The sequence below is a fragment of the Haemorhous mexicanus genome, chromosome Z, assembly GCF_027477595.1.
Source record: "Haemorhous mexicanus isolate bHaeMex1 chromosome Z, bHaeMex1.pri, whole genome shotgun sequence".
Classification (NCBI taxonomy): Eukaryota; Metazoa; Chordata; class Aves; order Passeriformes; family Fringillidae; genus Haemorhous; species Haemorhous mexicanus.
In genome coordinates this window covers 54,708,486-54,726,628 of record NC_082381.1, presented here as the reverse complement: position 1 = coordinate 54,726,628, position 18,143 = coordinate 54,708,486, and the positions used below count along the sequence as shown (strand labels likewise).

The window sequence follows — 18,143 nt, the reverse complement described above, 5'->3', positions numbered from 1 at the left end:
ATGGAAAAAAAAAAAAAAAAAAGGAGATTGCAAGGGTACTTGTAAAATCAGTCATGTGTGGTTTTCTTTAAAACTAATAATTGCTGCAGAATCAACCAGCACAGATACATCAGAAAGCCTACAGCAGTCTGCACTTTTAAATGTACTACCATCTACCAAAAGTCTCGAGAGAGGTTCTGCCTTATTTCCACAAAGAAAAATTTCTTACATTTAAGAGGGTTATCGCAAATGTAGGAAAACAACCAGGAATAAAAAAAAAATGTGGCAAGCTTAGGCTGCAGTTCCTTTCAGATTCTCAAATTTAGCAGGGCAGAGCACAGCCCCGTCAATTCTACTGCTTGGGCTGAATGGACAAACCAGTCACTAAGACTGCTGACAGAATTCACAGTGTGAGCAGTAAGCGATCACTTCTTCTGAAATGGGTGAATGTTTCTAGGAAAAATAAGTGTAAGAACCAAGCACATAATTTTTGAAGAGACTTCAGTACCTTTGCCAAGCAATTATTACAGAACTGTAAATCATGACAGTGCAAACAGAAACAGCTGACATTTTAACTTCACAGTGCCATTCTCTGGTCTTCTGCTGAGCACAGGAGATAACTGCCTGCATGGCAGCTGCATTTTGCAATGGGAACAGCATGCCAGAGGGGTTCCATGACTGGAGGAAAGGGACAGTTAATGAGAAATTAAACTGCTGATCTCCTGACGCTTGCTCAATTGGCTTCATCTGTGCCAGGCAATACAGGGACATCCCTCTTGTTACTATAAAGAAATAAATTTGGCTGCACAGCCAACACAATCTGACCTGTCAGTTATTCCCACTAATAGGAAATTGAGAGTCACTTCTTACACTTAAACTGATAATTTGGTAAACATCTGATAAATCTCCAAACCTATCAGAAGTCAAGAAACCTATTTTCAACAAGTATGAAAGGTTTGTTTAATCCAACTTCTTTGACTCTGAAAAGGTGTAGGAGCACTCACAGAGCTGCTTTCAGGTGGCAATTAAGAAGCCACAGCTCATCCCCTTTAATCTTGTATGTGGTGCCTACTGGACAATGATCATGATAGCTCCAAAAATCAGCCAGGTTCACTTAGTGACAGTACAAATTGGCCCCTTTGACACAGATGTAGAGTGGCAACCAGTGTACCAGGCAGGTGAGAGGACTCCACGCCCACCAGCAGCTCTGACCCCTCCCTTCAGTGAAGTCTGTCAGGTTGTTAACCTGCTCAGGGTGGTTTCACAGTCAATCTCCTTCTGCCCCATAGCTTTTGACTTTCTGACATATAAGATGGTCTGTCTGTGGATTTGATTTTATATTATAGCACAGACACAAATTAGAAAGAAATTTAAAGAGCTCCTTCTCCTTTCTTTCAGAAACAATATTGCTAGTATCAACAAAGCCAGGATCCAGGATTTTAATACATGGAGATGGGGAATAATACCATGAGACACAAAATGGACTCCGTTTCAGTTTTTGGAAGGACAGACAGGGAATGCAAAATAAAACAAAATATTTCTATACTATAAAAAGAAGTCATCTAAACCAATAAAGTGTTTCCAGGCACCCAGGGAATGAAAACCCCTGCAATTTGAAGCTGAAAGGAAGTATGTCCAGTGGTGGGTTGCAATTCTTTATTTCTGATTCATAAGTATATATATTCATACAATGCTATTAGATATCCTTGTATTGCTTAATCTATAATTTAAGTCAGCATAGGTATTTTAACAAAAAAATTTGCAACTACTAATTTATATTTCATTTGAGCACTCTGATACACAGTAGAAAAAATCCATATATAAAAGCTTGTATCTGTGCAATTATACGTACTATATTTCTCTTTCAACAAACTACTGATTTAGTAATATTGATATGTTATTGTTAGTATAACATAGAATTGCCTTATCATAACATTAAAAAACTTTTCAAAATATATTAATAAGCCAAGATAACCACACTTTGATCCTGCAATCATTTTTTAACTATCACATCAATGCCCCATTTTGTTTTAATGTGCCATCTAGCTTAAACAAATTCCTTTCATCTCAGGCTGCCACCATTATTCTGCCCATAATAATAATATTAATTTGTAACTTTGCTGCTTGGTAACTTCACACAAACCAAGTAGAATTTAATTCAACTCTGAGCTGATGTCCACCATTAAAATCACAAATCTCTTATACCCCACATAAGTCCCAAAGAGTGAATGAAGATTTGTGCTGAACCTCTGCTTTGTGGTGAACTTCTCTTCTAGTGGAAACTTGCCTCATCTATTGCATTACACAGGTCATGTGGCTTTTCTTAAGAGGCTTCAACTACAGGTCTACAAATGATGCAACTTCATGCTACTAAATGCTTTTAATAGTTTAGATCTTAATGAAGCTTAATTAGCATCTGGAAGTCAATACAAATATTAATCTGTGCATAAAACATTATCCCCAATATACTAAGTGACAGCACTTTTATAAGGCAGACACAAGCCAGGATTCAAATATCTGAGAAAAGGTGGACACTACCAGACTCTAGTTTAGGACAAGGTTACAGAGCAGCAACAATGGTCAGTAAGATTAGGCCCTTCCTTTGTGAAAATTTACAGGAACTGACAGAAAAATGTGATACAGCAGACTAGCAAGTAGGACAGGGATACCAGCACTGAGCAGAGGGCACATATTTTGGTTTTCATGGCCAATAAGAAAGCACTCTTCTGCCCTTCTGACAATTTTCTCAGTCTTCATTACAGTGGCTGAACAACTATGCTCACAATGACAGACACTTGCTTCACTGCTTGCAGACTACCTTGCAAATACAAGACAGAAACTGACAGAGTTGGAAATGTGCAAAAAAAAAAAAAAAAAATCAAACTTTTAAATGAAGGACAGAATAGAACTTTCAGTTTAGATCCTGCTGAAAAAATGAAGGCTCATGCTCTACAGCCTCTGCTTAAACTTTATGCCCCAAGAAATACTTTGCTTGTTTGCTCTTTCATCAATAACTCTGAACTGAAAGCAGGACTAGACCACACTAATAAGGCGCAACTTACCTTGAATTGTTTTGTCTGAGGATTTCTTTACAAAGTAAAGAATCCACAGATGTAATTCTAGGGCATACAAGAATCTTGTGAAAAAAGAATAATATTTCACAGAGTAGGTAATAATAAGACTTCCATTCAGACTTCCCAAAAGGCAGGCGAGTCAGCAGGTTTGGAAAGTGCCTGTGTGTATTCACCAGGGTAAGAGAAAACATTGGTAATTTTCCTGACTCTCATCTTTTTAAAGCAGACAAACAGGAATCACTAGATAATTAATTTGCACACTCCTGTAAAAGCATTATCTGAGAAACTGAAGCTTGTATTTCCCAGTAAGGAGTAGGACTTACTGTAGTATCTTTTGTGCAAATAAATAGGACCCCAGCAAACAAAAGATGCTTAGGGTTTTTCCCTTTTTATGTTTTTACTGGTGTTTTTACTGGTGTTGTCTGTGACACAGACAACAAATACTATTTTAAGACTTTTTTTTTTATCTAATAGAAACACTTGGGGCAAGATTTTAACAAATATTCCTAACAAATGATTATGATTCCCAGCTTTCAGCTCCCAGTAGGAAAGAATATTTGATTAATATTCAGAGAATTAACAGCCTTTACAATTGGAGACAGGATGTCACTTGAAGACTCGTAACTTTAAAAAAAGTGTTCTGGAAGAAACAGACTCAGAAAGCAGCAATAAATTAATGCTCCAAGAATTTTAGAATATATGAAAGTAATTTACAGGATTAGCTGATTCTATGAAATTATGCCTAAAATAAATATACTAAACCAAATTATTAAAATAAAATAATTTCTGTTACTCATTCATCTTCTGGGAAGTCTAATGAGACTAATTATTATTTTTTAGTATATCACACTTTTCTCTGATCAAACACAAAAGTAATTTAAGGAAGATGGCAAGAATTTTCAGACCTGAAGAAATACAAATTCATAAAAGCATGAATACTTTGAGTGGGAAGGGCCCTTAGGAATCATCTAGCTCCAGCCCCTTTGCCTTGAGCAGGGGCTTGCACCCTTCACTACGACAGGCTACCCAAAGCCTGATCTAACAAAGCCTGTCAAATTCAAGAAAGTCCTGCATAATTTCTGAAGTTATTTTTGAACAGTAAAATTGCTGCTGCTCTGTGACACAAGCAAACTAACACTTATTGTAACAATAACTATTGCGTTCAGCTATGCATAAACATTAATATGCTGAAGACAAAAATTAAAAAATCCCCATCCTCATTGACCTATTCATGAGGCACAGTGTTGGTAAGATGGTATCCTTTTTAACAGAAATGGCACACACAGAGAAACCAATGCTAGATGATATAGCTTTCCTAATGAAAACTGTTTCTGAAAACAACAAAAATAACCAGGACCCAAAATTCTGCTATTTCCATGGCCATAGGACAAACCCTTTTGGTCTTCTTGAACTGCTGAATGACAGGGGAAACTTATAAACCAAATACAATTGATCAAATCACTTATTGTACAGCGTGGTTGTGATTGTCTGGGGGACGAAAATCCATGTGAACCCTCTTCTTCAAATGCCTGGCAGTGATGCTTCTTATTTCAAGGTCATGTCGATGCTATTTATAAAAGAAAAAAATACAAAGAACAACAAAAATTTAATGAGTGCTCTGAAAACACAGAGCTAAACCCTGAGCTCCCACAAAATGTTGAGTATCCTTATCTCTCATTTACTTAAATGCAGTAGTGTGAAATAACTGACATCCTATGTACATCTATGAAAGTACACATCTTAGTAATTAACTGAAAATAACAACTACTTTTTCAGCAATTCCAATCTGAAGTGTATCAAGTGTGGGTAGATCCACTGGTAGAATGACATAACAGTGTGGCAGGAATGGGTACACCTAAAAATGTTCCTAAGCATACAGTTTTGCTACTTAGTGCAAAGCACATGTCATCAAAACTTTAGAAGTATTCTTTAGAGTAAGAAGTTGTCTTCATAAATGTTGCCTCAATTCACAGTCTTTCTTAAAGAATACATAATTTAAAATTCCCTCAATATTTATGAACTGTTACACAATGGTTCTTCCACTATGAATTATTTCCCAATATTTCTTTTAAAGTCATGAAGAAGTGCAAGGAGTTGAACAAAATAGAACACAAGGGAGCATGACAATAGACAAAAGCCTTTGGAACAAAACGAAAGAGACAACAGAAGCAAACTAAGTGCTGGGCAGACTCCAGAGGTGTTTCAGCAGAAAGCATACAGAAAAAAAGTCTGTGTAAAACAGCTGTTCTTAGAGTGAAGGGATTTACATAGGATGCTATTTCCTGAAGAAATTACACAAGAAATAAGGAATATGATCACAGGAAAACTATTGCCACTTCTGAAGACAGATTCGTCTTTATGCAGAGAAAATAAATGCCATGAATTAACATTAATTTGGCCTTAACTATATTTATTTAACATAAATGTAAATTCTCTTCTCATATTGCTTTTTGCTGCCCAGCTTATTGTTTGAGAAAAACAGGAAAGCTGTTCAAGCCACAAAAGGTCAAAATCATACACAAACAGTCTTTAACATGTCATTTTTTGTTCTTCTGTCATCTTTTGTTCTTACTTTGAAAAACAGTTCTCATATTGACTCATTATAGAATAAAACAGTGGCTGAGAAAAAAAGAGATGAGGCATAACATCAGTTCAAGAATCAGGAATTTAGCTTATGGTTCTAACCTGTGCATAAGGTATGACAGAGTGATAGTTTACTAGAGCCCTGTTTTTTTTTTTAAGTGAAAACCAAAGCTTCAACTTATTTATGCAACTTTTTGCTACATACACTTCTAATCATTTGCCTGTTTATTAATACTCATGTAATTGGTGGAATCTTTAGCTGAGGATTCAGGTTCACTATATAGTATTTCCTGTACAGTGGGAGACAGTGTATTTCTGCATTTCTACAGACCATCAGATGGGCAGGGAGAGCAGAGGCCCCAATCCTTCTGCCCTGGTCACACTGGCCAGGACACACACTCCACTGCAGGGCTGCAGGGCTGGCTCTCCTGACACGCTGTTCCAGCAAGGAAGTGTCAGCGCTCCTGCCACACACTCCACCTACAAACACTCCCACTGATCAACAGGAAGAGCAGCACTGCAGGGTCCTCCATTTGGACACTACAGTTATGGTATCAGACAGAGCAATGGCACACCAAGGGACTGACATGTTCCCACTTCCAAGGGAACAAGTCCATCTTTGAAAGGAAAAGATGCAACGTTGCTTGAGATTAATCAGGAAAATAACTATGAAACAAGCTGAGAAGCAGAAAAGCAAAGAGAAGGCACATTTAAAGAGTATGGCCCAGAAATCAAAGTAAAAGATAAGACTTTTTAATCTCTGAATGAGAACAGCAAGTTTAAAATTTAGGATAACGCATGGAACCATCTTCACTGTGATCACGCTCCACTTTTTCTATCTGTTTTTAGTATCATTTAATCAGATATTCTAAGGCCAACAATTATATCTCTCTGTGCTTGGAAATGGTTAAGGACACTTCAAACACATTCCCAATGCAACACAAATATAACAAATTTTCAGTATATAACACATATATAAAGTATATAAAATACAACAAAGCTTCAGTGCTTCATCTGTTTGTACCACGTTGTTCCTGAATATTACCATAAAAGTATTTAGGTCTCAAAAAAACTTTAAGGAGTCTACCCAGCCTCAGATCCTAGCAGTATGGTTGCAAAGTAATGTTAAAATGTAATGACAGCATAAGGCACAAATTCTTACTCCTGCTCCACTGAAGCCATTTCTGGATCATTTGAGAGGCAGCTAGTTCTGGATACAAGGAAAAAGATGAGTAAACATTTTTTCTGTGTTGATTTCTTTCTCTTTTAAAATATACCAACAAATCTGGGGATGTAATAACTAACTGTAGTGAGTATCTTCAATAGCACAAACACACAAATGTTTTTTTTAGGAATGTAGGGATCCACAACACACATTAGTTTGAATAACAATTTTTTAAGCTATTTCTTTAAGCAGGGGAAGGGAAATGCACTACAGTGATCTCATACATCCAACAGTAACAATAATCAGTGATGCCTCATATGAATATTTCATTCCCCTTTCACTTGCTACACTGCTGCCTCTACTATTTTAAATGGAGTACCAAGAAAGCAGGTTTTTCAACAGAGTTCTCTGTGTCACATGCATTTGTTTATATGACAACATTTCATATACAATGCATTTGAAAATGTTTGAACAGGAGGGATAGAAGTTGCATTTCAAGGGTGGCCAGGCCTCTTAGTTTAACAAAATAGTCAGGTGGTATCAGATAACTACTTATGTGAATGTATTGCTTCTGAGGCAGTGTTAACTCCTAGAATCAAACAGCAGTGGCCAGTTTTTTAGGTATTTCTCTGTAGTTGTTTTAAAAATTAACCTCAGAAGAACTGAAGGAAAATGTGTGCTGCAAAAGAAGGAACTTTTGGAAAAATACAGCAAAGAAGAAGCTGTAAGTTGAAAATCCTGAAGTGCATAAGCAAAAGGAAAATGACTGGAAAGAAACTTCAAAACTCAAAATCTTTAGTTACAAAAACTGCAAGGGAGAATGTTATACTAGAACCAACAGACACAGACTCCTCCTCAGGAATTTGTGTACAAAACTCACAGGAGGAAAGTCCACTGTACACTTTCTAAAGCTCTGCTCAGTGAGTCATGGACTGTGCACTTCTTAAGGATTTCTTTGGTACTCCACACCATACTTCCACATCATGTTCAAGCCAAAGCACAAAGTTATAATTTTAAATTATCTGATCACCATGTGCCCCTGGTTTATTAAGTAACCATAGGCAATACAGTATTATATCAAGTATTAATTCCCCAGCCTATCCAGCTAACATTAGAAAGACAGAAGAATTTACATACCTATCTTAACTGAAATAGCTAACCCTGATTTAGTGAACTGTAAAAAAAAAAGTTATAGAAAGAACTACCTCTTAAAAATTGTATAAATCATCCAACATAAGAGGATAAGAGTAGAAAATGTTTAATGATCCATTTTAATGGAGTATGTGATATCAGTCATTTCCATGACTATAGAAACAATCATCAAAAAACAGCAAAAAAAATTTTTATAGTGTAAGGGTATGATTATTTATTACTGAGATTCAGCAGTACAAAAGCAAGTGAGAGGGGAAGTCAATTCTCAAATGGGGCAACTTACACAGTAACTGAAACTACAAGCTACCTGTTGTACCAAACACAATGTACTACTGCATTCAAGCTATTCCTGTGAAACAACATAATGCCAGGATTCAGCTGAAAGCTATCTTACTTAGCTGTTTCTGAAGCTTCCCTCAGCTCTTCATCCAGTCTGCATGAGTAAAAGTTATTGATATAAAGAAACAGAGAAGCAAGCAGAGCATAAGAGTGAAGCAGAGCAATAGCAGAGCAAAGAACAAATACAGTACATGCTTTTTTAATAGGCACCCAGTATGATTTAGGGCTAACCCTAAAACTCTTCAGTTCAGTATGATTCTATTTATCCCTGTGCTCAACCCACCTTAAATTTATAAGTCCTTATTTAGCTCACTTGGAGGCAGAGACAGAGAAGCAGCAGGGGTCTGAGGCATGCCCAGTGGACAGAGCTGAAAGCATTCAGTTGCTCTATCAGGTAATGTTAAACTAGCTGCAGCCTGGGCCAAGTCAAGGGCATTTACAGTTCAGTGAGTTTTATTTGCAGGGAGGCTGATCTCAACAGCTTGAAGGGGAAAGAAAGATGCCATGTCATTGCAAGTCCTCTCTCATTCAGCTGTTGAGGTCGCCTGCAGGTGAAAGGCTGTCACACAGATTCACTCTATTATGAGCAGCAGCATGGGCTAGAAAGCAAATTTTACCTCATTCTTCTCTTAATACACTTATCTTCATCATACCTTACAAGATAAGAATGGATGAAGGAAGAGAAAAGATGTACAAGTTCATATACAACAATCATATTGTATAGTGCTTCACTGAAAACCACATAACCCAAATTCTGGCATAACACTATGTACTTTCTAAAGGTGGGATTTTTCTTGCCCATAGGAGATATGCTATGGCACATGTTCTTGGCAATTGAGCAATATGAAGACAAAAGATGAGTTGCATTTTTCTATGGGAATCTCTCCAAATTTGAAGCAGAAGGGAAGCTATGAACTGAACACTGCTCTTCTCTCTGTGGTATGGGAATAGCCACTCACAGGTACCACCTGAATGCACACAGCCACTAAATCTTCTTATTACAACATCTTGAAATGCTTATCACCAATGGGTACAACTGTCATCTTTCCAGGTCTGTCTTTTTCAGCAAAATCACGATCTCTCATCTGGCTGCTGGTGACATGAAGTAGGCATTACCCTAAAACTCCCTAAGTACGAAAGTTTCTTTGGTACTACTGCTGTGATCATTTCACCTTTGGTCTTCACCTTTGGATGAATGGACTTTTTGAACATTCTTAAGTTTACAGGGAAGAAAACAGTCTGCAATGCAGATGTGTGTACTGCCACAGTGTAACAGTAAAACACAGGTAAGGTTTCTATCAAAGGTAAGGTTTGTATCACAGGAAACCATAAGAAACTAAAATGTTTACAGGAATCAAAAGAAAATTTGTTAGGGATGTTAGAACATTATGGACAACTCTTTGTCAGCTGACCCACACATTCTTATCATCACTCCACCTCTAAAGAAGTTACAGCAGCAGATGAACCTGAGTGAAAGTCTCTGTGACCCCTGATTTTGCAACAGTAATTTACTGTTTTCTCAACTGCTATTGCCAGACCTGAGCTTCCCACTTGCTCCCTGGAATTGCATCACCAGCCTGGCAAAGGAAACTGCTTTACAACTACTGCAAAACAGGTGTGAAAACTCCTGCCTGGGTTGAGGAGATCTATGACAACTTCAAAAGCTGTCACTGACTAGTCATAATGAAAATACAATCATACTTGCACATCTACTCTTTAAACTACTTTCTAGAATAGGCTATTCAAAAGGGACATTTGCTAAAGAGAACAATTAAAAAAAAATTCCTGAACAGAACATCTTTTTAATAATGTCTACATGAAAACCATGATTTTTTTCAGTTATGCTTTCAGTCTTGGTATACCACTTCTTTTTGTTGTTTTCAGGTCTGAAAAGAAGTCAGTTGAGGTGAGCACTGCCAATCAACTTCCTGCAATTTTTAACAGATATTTTCCTCTGGAAATGCCTGCATTTAAAAAACCTCTTCACATAAGCAGCAAGAACTAAGAAACTGTCTTTCAGCAGTTGTGAATTTAACCACAAGAACTGACAAGGCAAGGACCAGTAAACCTATAGATTTCACTGGTCTTCTATTGATTAGGCTGTTTTTTAATTAACGTTTCTGCTAAAAGCCCTGGATGACTGAAACTTGAAAACACTTCCACTTAAATAGAGGTAAAAGTTATGAAAAAATACAGCACAGATGATGGGAAAGGCCAAACAATTTTCCCACCCACCTAGAAGTAAATAGTTATTGTGTTTTGAGTTTCCCTTACACAGTGGTCTTCTGCCACTGAGTCTGACAGTGAAATGTTTGAGGAACAACATATAATCATTTTTAAAAACATCAGGAAAGTGCTTTCTGTTTTTCTTACAGTCTTTAACACTATTATCAGTTTGTGGAAATAGTTTCCATTGAAACAAGTACATGCTACTGTACATCACTTACTTGACAATACTGTCTGGTATATGCACATATTCCATTGGAATCATCTCACGAAGCTCTGCCAATGTGTTGACGTACTGTATCTTACTGCTGAACTTAGAGCTGAAACACAGGAAAAAAGGTATTAACTGACTTTGTCCCCCAATCTTTTACGACATGTGAAAACCAAATGAAGAAATGTATTAAATAATTAAGCATTTGGATATTCATATTTCAAATACAGACTGAGAGACTGGACTGTTAATGATTAATGACTCAAACAATCCACCTGCCACAGCTAAATAAGGCTGGTAAGAGGCAAGTCCTGTGAGGTGTGATAATACTTGTTATCATGCCAGTCCTCTCTTACATAATGGCTCAGGTGTGAAAACTTCCCTGTGGGGAAGAACCAGGACTTTCACACAGAGCCTGAAGGCATTCATCCCTGACATAACTGGTGGAAGATTCAGCTTCACTGATGTAAGAGGCAGCTCTAACATATTAAAGATGGTACCTTAAAGTCTACCTGGCTGAGGTGGTCTCTAGTGTGTCTTGTTCCACACTGCTAATCTGCTTTGCCAAACTATCTAGAGTGAATATTTTCTCCTGTTTCACAATGAAAAACCCCTAATCACTGCTGCTTAATATGGCTACTTTGGATAAATGACTAATGAATTGAAACAGACATGACTTTTAAAACAGACCAAACTCTCATTTCTGGGAGCAAATAGGATGGCAACAGAAATATCTCAGGTATGAAATGCAACTCACCAAATCCTCTTAACTACTGTTGATAATTCCAAATATTGTTTTGCTTCTACTCTGGTATTCTGAATAGTAACTTTCAGCTTGGTCTTTAAGATACCACAGGTAGGAAGGAGCTCCGCTATGACATTCTGCCTGCTGCACTTTGGTAGCAATGGGACATGTGCTTCCCCAACCCCATCACTCTATCAGGACAGAGCACCCTGGGACTGTGATCTCCACAGAGATCTCCAGTGTCTTCACCTGCAGACTGTGAGCAGAACTCCCCAAGATCTGTCATGACACAAGTCATTCTCTGTGTGGCTTTTGTAGATGAAGCTTTCTTCTCTTGCCTGAAGCAACTCTTTTTTATACCTGCCAATCTGCTCTCCCTGACTGCATACTTGCCTATCTTAGGCAGTAAATGTGAGGTCTTTGAAGATGTTAACTTTTTTTTTTTTAATTGTTTTATTAATCAAACCATTATTTTTGACAGCATTAAACATTTTTTGAATCCAAATGCATTCAAACACCTCACTGTGCAGGTATGCGCTATGAGGAGCAATGATATTTTAAAAACCCAGAACCCATAGCCTAATCTTGTTCCATAGCCAGGATTTTTAAAGTAAGGTGATTATAATTACATGCAGTCCCTTTTTCTATATGCCTTTTATCTGGATTCTGAACAAAGACTATTTTAAGGAACTGAATTCTCTGGACATACAGGTATAGAAAACCATGCCTATGACTTCCCCAACTACATACTCATATGAATCACTTTTTTTCGACTATTCACCTTTGGAAAGTGAAATTCAACTTCCAAAATCCCAATATGAGCTGTAAAATGGGCACTATTCAGTGAAAGATTAACAGCCATGTTTGATGATTTTGGGTGCTTATGTATTCTCAAGGACACAGAAAATCACAGGCATTTACTACATACCTTATAAAAGGTCGTGTTACAGCCAGAATTGTCCTGATAAACCACGATGGATGAACAATTATAAATGACTTCAAATTCTTCCGTAATCTAAGTAACAAAAGCAACAGTTTCTTAGAAAAACAGAAAAACCACAAAAGATAAAGAAAGATCATAAACAGTAAACCCTGGCATACAGAAGAGTTACAGAAATGGACACTATTTAAAATAATGGCTGTGGATCAGACAGGAAAACACTACTTACCGTCGATCAATCATCTGATAACATTTTTTCATCCAACCCAGTCCAGGCATCCTTCTTCTTGGTGTTGCTCCATTCAAGTAGACAATCATATAGTCTTCAGCTACCATCAGCTCTAAGGTACTGATTACATATCTGATAAAAGTACAGATGTCAGTGAGCATATACTGTACACTATCTGATTGATCCCAAACTAAATCAGGCTATTAGGAATAAATGAAGGCAGATTGAACACGTTATGACAAGACAGGCTTTTCTTTTCCTTTAAACAAGAGCAAACATTTAGCACTGATCACCATGGTACCTGTAGATACACAGCTAGAAAACCACAGTCTTAACTGTGTCTTCAAAAATATGTGGCTTCCTTACAATAACAGAGTTTTGTAGTGAGTTTTCAAGTATCATTGGTGAATTTGCTTTTTCTTAAAAAGTAATGACATCAGGAGATTTTGCAAGGGAGAACATCCTGTGAAGTCCTAGGAACTTCTGAAATTAACTCTTGAGAAACTTCTGTTCACTATGACAATCACCAATTTTGTTCAATTCAATAATAAAAGGTGTCAGAAGATACTTGTTTATACTTGTATATGCGATCCTTACGGTCCTGCTATTGAGTCTGTGACTGCAAAATACAAATCCTTTGACACTCAAGCCCAAGAAAACCTGTCCATCAACCTGACATCTGATGGAACAGAGCACTCCATGACATCACTTCATTTTGTGAGCAAAACACTCCCAGCACCCATTATCAGACAGTGCTCTTGGAGCCAAATGCATTCTACCTAGTGAGCACACTAGTCATTCACATAACAAGATGGTTTTAAATTCTTGTTTGGGACTATCTATGCAGATGATCCACTAAAGGTAGTTCTCCATTTGGGAGCTGGTCATCACAGGAATGTTCAAATTGTTCTCTCTATTATCCAGCCTCAAGGCATGCCTATGTAAAAACTAGACCGTAAAACCACAAGTCACACCTTAAAAACCTGAATGCCTGAGTGCACTCACTACAAAAGGCAGCTCTATCCCTAAGCATAATGGCCCCTTTCAGAGTTGGATGGGAATGCCGGCACAATCTAATCTGACCCTTAAATTCCTTAGGATGCAATGTCTTTAGAAGAATTAATTGTAGGAAATCTAGTTCTCACTAGAGAGTGGTATTTTACCTGGGCATAAAGCAGGCAACATTAACCAGACCAGTCCCATGCATTTGGTAAACCCCATCCAAATCACTACCCCCTCAATGCATTCCACCCCTCTTTCTTACCTTGCAGTTGTGCACTCCCTGCTTTTGTCCCACATTTGTGAAGGCTTACGTCTTACAGTGATATAGGAAAGCAATGGATTGCATGGACATTCCGATGCATAAAGCTTCATTTAATAGCTACTTCAACAAAGCCACTATCGGACAGGTTATAAGATTAGCCCTTCCCACACGGCAGAACATCTAGTGCTTTAAAGGCACTTAACACTGAAACATACACGTTTGTAAGTACAAGTGTGTAAGTATGTATTAAAATACAATAAGACTTTCAGTTATGGAACATGACAGTCTAAAAATGCCAAGAGAGCAAGAGCTCCCTTGCAAATTATACTTATCTAATAATTTTTTATAATTTTATAATAATGGCAATTTCTTCATTATTGAAAAGATGGACAGAAATTTACTCATTGACTAGAACAACTGAATCACTCAGAAAGCAAAGTGATGGTTTTGTTTTCAAAGGGTAGTTTTTCAAATTGAGATTATTTTTAAAAATTTAATCTGTGGACTGGCTTTAATCTGACTTCCAGGCAGCCACAAATTGAGCAGTAGATTTTTTAAATGTGGTTCTGCATTACCTACAAAAACTGCTGTAGAAGCTGTTCAAGCATTTTCACTCAAATTCAACCCTTCAAAGATAATGTTACAGAAATAGTCAATGTAAAAAACAGGAAGAAGATAACTGGAAATGTGAAAGGAATTCAGATGGGAAAGGAGCTATTGAGGACAGCTGTTAATCAGAAGCTAGAGGTAGCTTATATGCTACCAGAAACATGCTGTATAAAAAAAGAGATTGAGTGGTTTGCAGGTCTCTCCAGATCCCTATATAATTCAACAGTAAAGAATTACCAAATATTTAAAGATATCAGTTACTGTATATTAACAAACTGTTGTACTCTATTTCCATGCACACCTAGAATGGAAAGAAAGAGTTGAACTTAATTATTTTTCTTGTTTTCTTGGAGAGACCCAATGGCTACAAGCCTTAAAATAAGCTGCAAGTTCACAGCCAACATGAACTCACATTTATATTACTACTCCAGAAAAAGTGACTTACAAAATTGACTTTGGCAATATACTTAAGTGGAAAAGGCTCTTAAGGCTTTCTCTTCAAAGTTAATTCATCACCAGTTCTATCTGAACAAGGGTCTTGGGTGAAGACAAAGAACAACTATTGAATGTCAGTCATGGTTACAGTCACCTTTGTTCCTTACTTATCAAGTTAAAACCACTGAAATAATTCCTTCTTCTCTTCTAAATCACTGGGCATTGTGTGCATCAGTTACTGTAGATGACATTGAGTTCTTAGAGGCTTAACCAGGCAAATGACACCAGTTGTTCTGACCAGAAACTAAAACACTGAGTCTTGATTTTCACACACAGAGACAATGTTAAAGGCACTGGCTGCCAACAAGTGCATCTTCACAGGCTGGAATATTAAGGAGACCTGGGTCTGTGCTCTCAGTGGCTTGTAAGCTGCAAATGGCAAAGGCCAGGTCTCCTGCTGGCTTTAGATATTACTTACTGTATTTTAGCACAGAAAACATTGGAATGATTGATTTTTTAACAGCGGTAAGTGGACGTAGCTAAAGGCACTTCAGGAGAGAGTTGCCTTCAAAATTTTGGGCTATTGAAACAATTGCTATTAAGAATAATTTCCCTGTGATAGATTTGGGGTTAGGTGGCCAAATTTGTGTCCTGCCCAACTGGCCCCTGCCACTTCTAGCTGAATCAGAAGCAGTTGGAGTCAGGAAGCATATTTAGAGATGCTTGTGTCAGCAATTGCCATTTATCCTGTTTTTAAAAAACAAGTGTCAAAAAAAGGCCCAGTAACTCCCAAACCAAAGACAGCATACATTGAAAATATGTTCAGGGATTATCATAATAATAAATTTTATCATAATAATAAATAATAAATAATGAACAGTGAAAAACAGTCTCAGCCTCTGGTGATTGTTCTCAGCAAGACCTGGAAATCATTAGTGAAATAGTGTAAAGACTGTAGCCCCAACAAGGTGAAGATATCACACTCCTTGGCTTTTAGAGAGATACTAATAGTCAGATTTGGTCCTGACAAAGACACCTTAATTTGGGAAGGTGAGTAGGTAAAGGATACCAAAATAACACTCCACTGAGCAGTTTATCTAAAACTGCTATTTTCCTTGTCACTCCCCTTCTAATGGCCAAAATAACCTCTTAAGGTAAGACAGGTTACCTCTCATTGCATAATTCTGAGTACTAACTCAAAAGACTTTGTCACATTGCTCACATATCACTCACAGGAAGAGATTTTCCATGACATAGTTGTAATCAGTTCGACTGCTGTCTGGCAAGAAGCATGCTGCAAACACAATGATTGCATTCAGGCCATCACCATAGTATCCTGTGGAAAAAAAAACGAAAAAGCATTTTTATCTTTGTCAAAGGCTTTTAACAGGATAAATTTTTTTTTAATCCTGTAATAAAGCTACTATGTCTACTGCTGAAGCAATCTAGAATGCTTCATACTGAAAGTTTGAAAAAAAATGAACTATTATAAGGTGATAAAGAAGTCGGATAGTCAGCTAAGCTGAATCCTCAAAAACCACACATAGCAAACTACCAGCAAACTTTTTATAGTGACCAGCAAGAAAACCTTCTAAGGCTCCTACTTCTGGTTCATTGCTGCTCTATGGCAATCATGTACTGAATGTTCACCTCAGACTGAGAAATAAGGGGCTAAAGAAAATATCCTACATTTGTTGTCCTGCATAGTTTGAATTAAGTTTGCAATCCATTCTCAGTTGGCCTGTGCAGCTCCAATGGCTCTAGAACATTACAATTATGACAGCACTCCACTATCCCTTAAAAGCTCCTGGGGATCAGTTAAATCCTTTGCTGCAAGTTTTGTATAAATTACTTTTTAACCTTCAATACTCCAGTTGTTCAATACTGGCATTCTCTGGGCTGCATCACTGCCTAATGATAGCTATTAATCTTCAAAGCTGTAGCACTACCACTCCAGGGCCCAACACAGTAGCTTATTATCAAAAGAATATGTTTCTTTTTCAGGGTGGATCAATGTTGGTAATCTTCACCACAATCCTTTGCAGCTGCCATGGATTTTCTGTATTTATCATAAATAATAAATAAAAAACATTCCTGCATTTCAGTTGAAAGTTTTGCTTAAGGGATACATGCAATAAAGAGGGAATTTATAAAGATGCCGAAGGAATGGCTGTAGGTAGACAGCACTAGGGATGCAGAGACAGAAGACAGATATACTTAGAGAACACTCAAAAACCTTCTGAGTCTAGAAAAAACAGACACTAAGGGAGAGATCATAATATTTGTGAAGGAAACTTCAATTTCCCTCATGAAGATGTTTTTATGACAAAAATTAAAGGCCAATACTAGCAACAATAACAACCTGTGCAAAAGGAGATTCTAAGACTTTTACTCTAGAGAGCAATATCCAAACCTATCTAAAGTGCTTACAGAACTCGAGTCCTGTTTTCAGCACTTGTTATTATTCAGCTAGATTATTTGGAACTGTGCTGGTTTCAGCTGGCAGAGAGTTTGTTTTCTTCACAGTGGCAAATACGGGGCTGAATTTTTGATTAGCACTGAAATCACAGGGCTGATAATATAGAGATGTTTTTGTTATTGCTGTGTAGTAACACCAGAGCACCAAGGCCTTTTCTGCTTTTCATACTGCCCCCCACCACTCAGAGAGCAGGCTGAGGATCCACAAGAACTTGGAAGGGGAAGGGGACACTGCCAAGACAGCTGACCCCAAATGACCACAAGGATATTCCAGACCATATGGCTTCATGCTCAGGAGAGGAATAAGGAGGAAGTAGGGGGGGACATTTGGAGTGATGGCCTTTATCTTCCCAAGTGTTTTATGTGATGAGGACCTGCTCTCCTGGAGATGGCTGAATACCTGCCTGTCTTTGAGAAGTAGTGAATTAATTTCTTGTTTTGCTTTGCTTGTGTGCACAGGTTTTGTTTTATGTATTAAATTGTCCTTATCTCAACCCAAGACTTTACTCATTCTTACTCTTCTGATTCACCATGTGGGAGTGAGTAACTGACTGTGTGGGGTTTGGCTGCCAGCTGAGTTTCAACAACAACAGGAAAAAGCAATATTTCTCTCCCCCTCACGTTCACAAATAGGGAGGACATTTCCTTCTTTCCTTCCATAAATTTAATAAAATTTTAAAAGGCTTTATAATAAAGCAATCTGTCCAGCTGGCA

General features: G+C 37.5%; 1 protein-coding gene across 2 annotated transcripts in view; it reads right to left on the bottom strand.

Annotated features, from left to right (window-relative positions):
- Nucleotides 1–1,620: 1,620 nt before the first annotated feature.
- Nucleotides 1,621–18,143, bottom strand: part of PRUNE2 (prune homolog 2 with BCH domain) — a 130,192-nt gene continuing 113,669 nt past the window's right edge. Inside the window, exons 13-19 of one of the 2 annotated variants that reach the window (XM_059873953.1) lie at nucleotides 16,185–16,287; nucleotides 12,644–12,775; nucleotides 12,403–12,489; nucleotides 10,740–10,838; nucleotides 8,910–8,945; nucleotides 6,799–6,846; nucleotides 1,621–4,620 (exon numbers count right to left, since the gene is read on the bottom strand). In XM_059873953.1, the coding sequence (XP_059729936.1) occupies nucleotides 4,599–4,620; nucleotides 6,799–6,846; nucleotides 8,910–8,945; nucleotides 10,740–10,838; nucleotides 12,403–12,489; nucleotides 12,644–12,775; nucleotides 16,185–16,287 (527 nt within the window). In that variant the 3' untranslated portion in view covers nucleotides 1,621–4,598. The remainder of the gene's footprint in view (nucleotides 4,621–6,798; nucleotides 6,847–8,909; nucleotides 8,946–10,739; nucleotides 10,839–12,402; nucleotides 12,490–12,643; nucleotides 12,776–16,184; nucleotides 16,288–18,143) is intronic. The other variant, XM_059873954.1, reaches the window with a different exon arrangement.